General features: G+C 37.7%; 1 protein-coding gene across 1 annotated transcript; it reads right to left on the bottom strand.

Annotated features, from left to right (window-relative positions):
* Nucleotides 1-1,020: 1,020 nt before the first annotated feature.
* Nucleotides 1,021-7,714, bottom strand: dnajc9 (DnaJ (Hsp40) homolog, subfamily C, member 9). The gene is made up of 7 exons (XM_053639104.1): nucleotides 7,588-7,714; nucleotides 5,107-5,285; nucleotides 4,562-4,699; nucleotides 2,063-2,317; nucleotides 1,888-1,971; nucleotides 1,455-1,543; nucleotides 1,021-1,360 (listed from the first exon to the last, which is right to left on the bottom strand). Exons 2-7 carry the CDS (start codon nucleotides 5,278-5,280, stop codon nucleotides 1,303-1,305), a joined length of 798 nt encoding a protein of 265 aa, XP_053495079.1. The 5' UTR covers nucleotides 5,281-5,285; nucleotides 7,588-7,714; the 3' UTR covers nucleotides 1,021-1,302.
* Nucleotides 7,715-7,940: the final 226 nt, after the last annotated feature.

The following is a 7,940-nucleotide window of genomic DNA, read 5'->3' as shown; positions in this document are numbered from 1 at the left end:
AAAATAAGGGATTCAGTAGCCGCTTTACCCTGGTCAGTGTTGCAGAGGATCAGAAACCTAGAGAAATGTTCTGTGTAAACTCTAGAGACTGTCGTTAGTGCCAGATCAGTAGTTTCTGAAATACTCAAACCAGCCCATCTGGCACAAACAACCATGCCACAGTTATCTGCATGGTTTTATACATTGTGCTGCGGCCACATGATCGGCTTATTGGATAACTGCATAAATGAGCAGGTGTTCCTATTAAAGTGGACAGTGAATGTATAGATAAAAACACACACACACACACTGGGGTCCAAAAGTATGAAACCACTAGCGAAAACGCTGCATTATTTTCTAATTTAATTAAAAAATTTTCATTACAAATTATTTACAACTGATTGAAAAGCAGAATCTCTGAAATATTTACATGAATTTTGGAGGTTCCTAGTATTTAGTATGTTCCCTTTTTGCGTTATTGACATTGTACACTTGTGCATGGACTCCACAAGTTTGTAAAAACTTTATAATCCATTTTAGATCAAATCCGTCAGAGAATATGAATCTTGACCTTTTGATGAGGAAAATGTGACCTTCTGTACAAAAAGGTACAAAATTTGCTTACATTTAAATAGGGACATAAAAACTGTGATATCGAACATTTAATTTCTTGGTTTTAAATATTTAAAAATTCCAAAACCTTTAGTTTATTTCCGATTTTAAATTAAAAAACACCCTAATTTTCAATTTAGGCCTCACTGTATATGTATTTTGTCTTCATGCTTACATGACAGGTAGGAATTTAGTTAAATATGCAGTTGCTGCTATTGTCTAATTGCTTGGCCATGGAACAATCACAAAATCACAAAGCTTTGTAGACATTTAAGGACAACTGTATCAGTCACCCTGAACCGTTTTCATTCTATTCTTTTTAAAAAAGAAATGCAACCATTTTGGGCTCTATGTTCAGACATATGTTCAGACATATCTTGCTTTACACGTCACACATACAGCGAATGCTGTTCAGTCATACATGACCAGTTCAATGAAAAAAGTAATGTTTATTACATTTAGACTTTGTCCAAATCAATATACATACAAGTGCCTCAAAACGTGAATAAAGAATTGCTGACAGAAGGGTAGGATCATTTTGAACTTATCATAGTCTAAATTGTTTGTCATACATGATGGGAAAAATTCAATGAATGGTGTTACACACTTGCACTCATTCATGTATGACTGTGGTGTATTCAATTTAATATTTACATTGGTCTGATATAGATATGCAGTATGGAGTTGGTGCAACCGAAGAAATACATACACCTACTGCCTTCCTGACGGTTTTGCTGGGAGATCAGTTCCAATCATGAAACTTTGGGCTCTGAAAGATGGTTGATGGTGAAAAAAACCCAACACTCAACACAAGCTATTCCTTGTTTCATATTTACAATATAAAATTTCAGTTTTTCTTTGACCTTTTCCCCTTGGAAGACTTCTTGCAGTACTTGGCCTCCAGATCTGAGATGAGCGAGTTAAAATCTTTTTCTTTGGATTTCTGTCTTTGCTAGAGAGAGAAGTAAGAGACAAACAGATGAATATTGAAAATATAATTAATAATAAATAAGTAATAATTGCACTGGGACAAGTTCATCCACAGGGACAGCGGGATTTTAGACCAGAGTAATTTTTCTGCTTGCTCATTTGAGGTTTTTTTTGTGTACATAGTTTGTTCAAGTTCATTCAAGTTTTGTCGACCCTCGGTTGATTATTACAGGGTCACACTTAAAATAGCCTACAGTGTAAGTCATGTATGATTGCCTGCTGACTTTTTTTTTTTTTAATGCTATTTAAGGTCATACTGCCCAACCAAAATCTTTGGTCACAAGTCACTCATAGTATTTATTTCACCTGGATCATGGCCACTAGGCTATCCTCTGTATTCAGCCCCATCTCTCTTTGGAGCTCCTCTGCCTCTTGCTGCTCGTTCTCTGCCTGGACAACACAGATGAGCGACATTAATGCTACACACAGACAAAGCTCCACGTGTTGGCTAAGAAGTCCAGATGAAGGACAAACCACTGACCTTCCTCCTGCGTCTGGCCTTTTTCTTGGCACTTTCATGAGTAAAGACTTTGTAGGCTGGCACATCTTTAGCATCTATGGCTTGTTTCAGGATGTCCCGCACACGAGGCTCGTCATCATGACTGCTGCACAGTGCTGACTCCATGATGCGGTCCATGTCTCCCTCATGCTGCAGGTAGAGCCTCTTTAAGTCCTGCTTCTCTTCCTCAGAGTCCTTATACTGCTTCTCAAAGTCAATTATGTCCTGCAACGTTATCTGAGACAACACAGATTTGTACACATCAAAGAATTTATTCATTTAGGGCATCTTCCCTTAGATCATGAGTAAGAATGGACTCACCCTGCCTTACCTCTCTGAGCTAATACAGCTCTGACTACAAGGTCCTCCAATAATGGTCTACTGGTGGTGCCTAAGACCAGACTGGCAGATCTTTGAGTCTAATCACAGGGGCCAGCATGGGCACTTGACTGGTCTCTGGCTACAAAGCCCCATATGCAGCAAGCTACGATGCATTGTGTGCTCGGCCCTTGTCAAAATCTCTCAGGTTCGATTAATTAATCGGCACATCATGTAATTAAATCAATTAACAATTTTAATCAATTGACAACCCTAATATGAACCCTAACTGTAGGTACACTTAATTTTTCTATTATTATTTTTTTTTTTTTTTTTAGCATTTTGGGATTTGGAGTTAATCAATTAATCACACTAAAGACAAAACACCCAACACATTTCTGAATTTGATTTTAGACAGGGTCTGACATTAAACACAGCAGACAGGTGTAGATTTTAACCAGATCTTCAGCACTGTGAGATGCCCTGTACAGTGGCATGGGCAGAATGCATGAGGTCCTACACTAGGGGTCTGCTGCAAACACTAGATATTATTGGTCTAGTGTGAAAACAGTACACAGTAATGTTATTTTTGCAAGTTTGCCACATGAAATGAGACAGCTAGGGTGGGACAGTAGGACTTTTGGATGCATTTAGGACATCCAAATCTCAATTAGAGTTCTTTGAATCCCCCCCCCCTGAGTCGTTTTCCTTTTTTTTTTTTGTTCATACAAGGATGTATTTTCAGCACCATATGCATGTTTTTAAATCATTCAATAATACTAGGGATGCACCGAATGTTCGGCAACCGAAATTATTGAATAAGTGAAAAGGCCGAATAAATTTGACCGAACAATGACGTGTTTGATGACGCGACCAAATATAGCCTAGCAACCAGAGTGAGACTTGCAAATGTCACGACCTCGATGAGGGGGCGCGCGCATGCACGAGCTACGTGCATGAGCTACGTGCATGAGCTACGTGCTCTTCGGATGTTTACTGTGCGTTTGTTTTGTTTCTGTCACGTCACGAGACGTAAGGGAGTTGAGTACGGAAGCAGGTAAAGACGTATTTATTTAAGGGCAGGCAGACAAATCCAGTATCTACTATAATACTCCGCGAGGTGTACAGGGACACGAGCGGTATATATCCCCAATATAATCAGCCGTATATAACCGATAAAACCATTTTCTGCACTCTTGTCAATGCACTTTTTTGCTGTAGGCTACAGAGTGCTACATTCTTTTAGCAGTCAATTATAGGCCTAACATAGGCTATTCAAGGGGGCTCAAAGATGACCACATCAAAATATTTTTATTATACTCATTTATTTATTTAAAGTTATAGTGTGCCTTGTTGGTAGCCTATGCCTGCTGGATTAAAAAAAATGTTCAGTGTTAAATATTTTGAAATTGTAGTTTTTGTAATTGATTTTTTTCTTTGAAAAGCAAGACAAAATAGTAAAAAGCACATTTTGACTATTTAATTTATGCAATGGTGAAAAAAATGGCAAAATAAATGGCAAAAACGGCCAAGTTTTTCATTATATTCGGTTTCGGCCAAGAATTTTCATTTCAGTGCATCCCTAATTAATACCATAATACTGTGAAATTTTAAGACTAGGTTAGCATAGAGTGACTGCCTGGTCACATCTGCTAGTCCTGACTGCACATGCTACTGATTTGTCCACTCCCATTAATAAATGTGTTTTCTATTATATAAAAAAAGCCTCTCTACAACACTTCATTAAAAAACAAATAGACAGGAATTTAAGGGTAAAAATCACTTAATGTGCGCCTGATAGACACTCAGGAACGATACAAAAATATATACATTTAAAAAATAATTAGATATAAACGCTTTATGACAGACACCCAATGAAAGAGAGTGAAAACACCACTTCAGTTAATCCAGGGCAAAATACTTACAGAGCCAGTGGTGGAAATAAATACCCCTGTTTACATAACTATTATTTTTAAACAGACCATTAATTTGCCTCACAACAATCTCTTCTGCTTGACAATTACTTTTAAAATAACATATTAGAAACAGTAAATAGTGTTTTCAGCCAGGGAAATACCCAGAACTTCTTAAAACAGGTTTCCAAATGAACAATTGTGAATATGGATAGGAAAAAAAAACCCTAAACCTATATTAGTACCATACCTTTGGAAATAGCCTTCTCCAATGTTCTTCCCAGTTGCGGTCTTGGTTAAGCGAATCCTCTTCATCTACTACACCCTGCTCATCATACACCGCTCTTTGGTCCTTGTCGCTCAACACAGCATAGACTTTTCCTAGTACCTGTTTAGCACATCCAATATTGGGATAGTGAAATGAGATGTTTTAGGACTTTGTTCTGTTCGCATTAGCAAAAGAAAGTACTGTGAAGTAGGGCAAGTTACTCGGAAGAGCATCAAACAAGTGTCATGCAGAGACTGGAAAACACTTGTGACATCATTTATCAAAATAAATAAATAATATTCTTTCCATGAGGAAAGAGCCATTAGGTTTCCTGTATAGGAAAGTCATCTAAATTATTTTACTGACAAAGTGAAAGATCCAACATGTGATTTCACTTTAGGAAAAATCTGATCGTGTAATGATGGGATTACTCACTTTTAAGACAGATTTATTTATTTATTTTTAAACACTACTACTGTATACGAACTCCAGTAAGAGTTTATAAATGAAAGCACGACATGCTATACCTGAAACTTGATGGTGGCCTGTTGATCATCCGGTGCTCTGTCTGGGTGAACCTGCAGGGAGAGTTTATAATAACCACGCCGCAGCTCTGCGTCCGACGCCTCCTTCGCCACACAGAGCACCTTGTAAAGGTCGGATGTGTGGAAGAGCTCTGCACATAGCTGTAACAAACCCATGGCTCCTGGAATAACAGTATTAACTCATCAGTGTTATAACATGGACAGATTTCGGTGGGACACGAGGGCTGCTAAATGACTGGCAGCGTCAGGCGCAGATATAGTATGAATCTTTTAGATGTGTCATTTGCTTTATGTTAAACCATTTTATAGCGGTCTAACACTCAGTACGTTTACATGAACCGCAATAATCCGATATTAACCAGATTAAGACGATACTCATCTTAAGAAACTACCATGTAAACAGCGATTTTTGATTACCTTAATCCGATTAAAGTCATACTCAAAGTAAACAAACCGAATTAAGACATGTGGAGTATTCCTGTTTTAGTCGCATTATCGACATGTATTACAGACATGTACACACCTTAATCACACTATTAACGTCGTGTGAGAGTTTTCACCGCATTTTGCGACAGGACACGTACACACACGGCAGTGCTCAACCGTTTGACGGCAAACAAGAGAGCACGGCTGCGTCTGAAACAGCGTTCTTACTTACTACATAGTAGGTTAAATACATGTATACATGGTAAGTATGCGGTTTCAGAAGCAGCCCATGGTTTCAAGCAGTTGTCTATTTGCATGTATAGCATGATAAATAATTAACTGCACTTGAAGCTTTCGTAAAATTAAAAATAAAAACACAAAACTGTATATGGTACCATAACAAAGGTGAACTGTGAAATTCTAGAGGGACGTCGGACGATGTAGCATGCGGACATAATGACGTGTGATGTTAATCCATCTATGTTCTATAACACGTAAAACAGGAACATGAAAGGAGTATTCTAAAAGCAACTCATGTAAACTCAGAATATTGTCTTATTCATAATAAGGTCAATAATTAGATTATTGCTGTCCATGTAAACGTAGTCACTGACATAAGGGAAGTCAGCATTCTATTAAAATTATGCATATAATAAAATGACACTGAACACCAGAGCTCTGAATGTGTGTGTGAGAGAGTGAGTGAGTGACTGAAAGCACGCTGGTCACATGATCACACAACTGGATTCGTCTGCACTTTGAAGTGACTGACAGCTCCAGATCACAATGACAGACATGTAAACACGTAAACTATAATACACGACCACATCAGAACTGTTTAACAGTTTACACCAGCCCTGTACCATCTGTCTGATAAAGAGGCTCCAGAAAACAGGCATTTTAGGCCACTCTGGAGCTGTATTTCTAGTTACAGTGACACCTCAGGTACTGCTATCAATCATTTTCCACCACAAGTCAAAGGCTTTGTTATTCAAACAAATATCGGGGGGAATTTGTGAACGGATCTATTTCTTTTTAAGATATGGTGAACCTGTAGTCCATTTTGTTTTCCTTATTACACCTCTGTTCCCAGCACTTTGATTTGTTTAGGTTTGGACAGACAAAAAACACACACTGTTTCACATTTGTTTATGATTCAGAACTTACAGTCGTCGTTTTCTCGTCATTAAAATTGTGCTCGAGATATTCGACCTGAATGTGTATGGAGTGTATCGGTGTGAATTTCTGCATTTGCTTGATCACAGAAGTAAAACATTTCAGCGTATTGAAGGTGAGGATATTATTATACAGCAATGTGCAAAAATTGTTATTTTATGACTTCTGCATTACTGAGTCAGTGCAAAATATTTTTTTACATAACAGAGCACTTTTCAGACAAAAAAACCCCCATAATGAACATAGTGTTGGGATTTTACCTTCAGAAACCAGTGTGAAGGTCCAAGTCTCCAGAAAAACTCCAAGATGCTCAGAAACACCTACAAACTAATTTCCTTATAAACTGTGCAAATTACATCTGACATTACTGCATTTATTTATTATTTATTATTTTATTAGCATTACCAGTACTGACAGTTAATTGCATTACTGTTTACTGCGCTTTATTTATATAGATTTTTTTAACGTAGAAACAGTTCCGTTTATTATTTTGAAAAGCACATTTGCTTTACAGCATTTCTTTGCACATTGCTGTAAATAACTGGTGTCATCCAACTGCCACATATTTTTAGCAAAGCTGTCAAATTTAGCTTTTATTGACACCCAAACATTTCGTCACGCACAGACACACAACCTCTTACCGCCTAGACACGCTAACTAGCTAAAAACTGCTAAACTAGCTAAAAACTGCTAAACTAGCTAAAAACTGCTAAACTAGCTAAAACTGCTAAACTGCTAAACTAGCTAAAACTGCTAAACTGCTAAACTAGCTGTGAGTCTCAAACCTACACCACTGCTCCTTATTCTGCTCCTGTACCTGCACTCATTCATATAAAAATCACTGTTAATGTTTTGACTTACCCACAAAATAAGTGTCGGCTTTGTGCACACCGGTGTTGTATCGAACTCCCTCCCCCGCCTAAACCGCGAAAACGCGCGCGTGCACGAAAAACTCGCCCCCGATATGCTGTGCTCGTAGCACTGAGGTACTGTGGAAAGCCCTAAGGCTCAAAACTAACGTTTTTATCGACTTTTATCTGTAGAATGTATTCCAGAAGTGAAAGGCATATTTCATGACTGTCAAGTTATATTGTGAACATGGGGTAACAGAACTTATGTTTGTTGCGTTTTTATGTCTTTATTAACACAAAAACCTACTGTTATTTCTATCAATAAATAATGTTATATTTGTGAGAGAGTTTTCATTTTGAATA

Source organism: Ictalurus furcatus, chromosome 13 (genome assembly GCF_023375685.1).
Source record: "Ictalurus furcatus strain D&B chromosome 13, Billie_1.0, whole genome shotgun sequence".
Classification (NCBI taxonomy): domain Eukaryota; kingdom Metazoa; phylum Chordata; class Actinopteri; order Siluriformes; family Ictaluridae; genus Ictalurus; species Ictalurus furcatus.
Note: the sequence above shows the minus strand (reverse complement) of the source record. Positions and strands in the feature narration are given on the sequence as shown.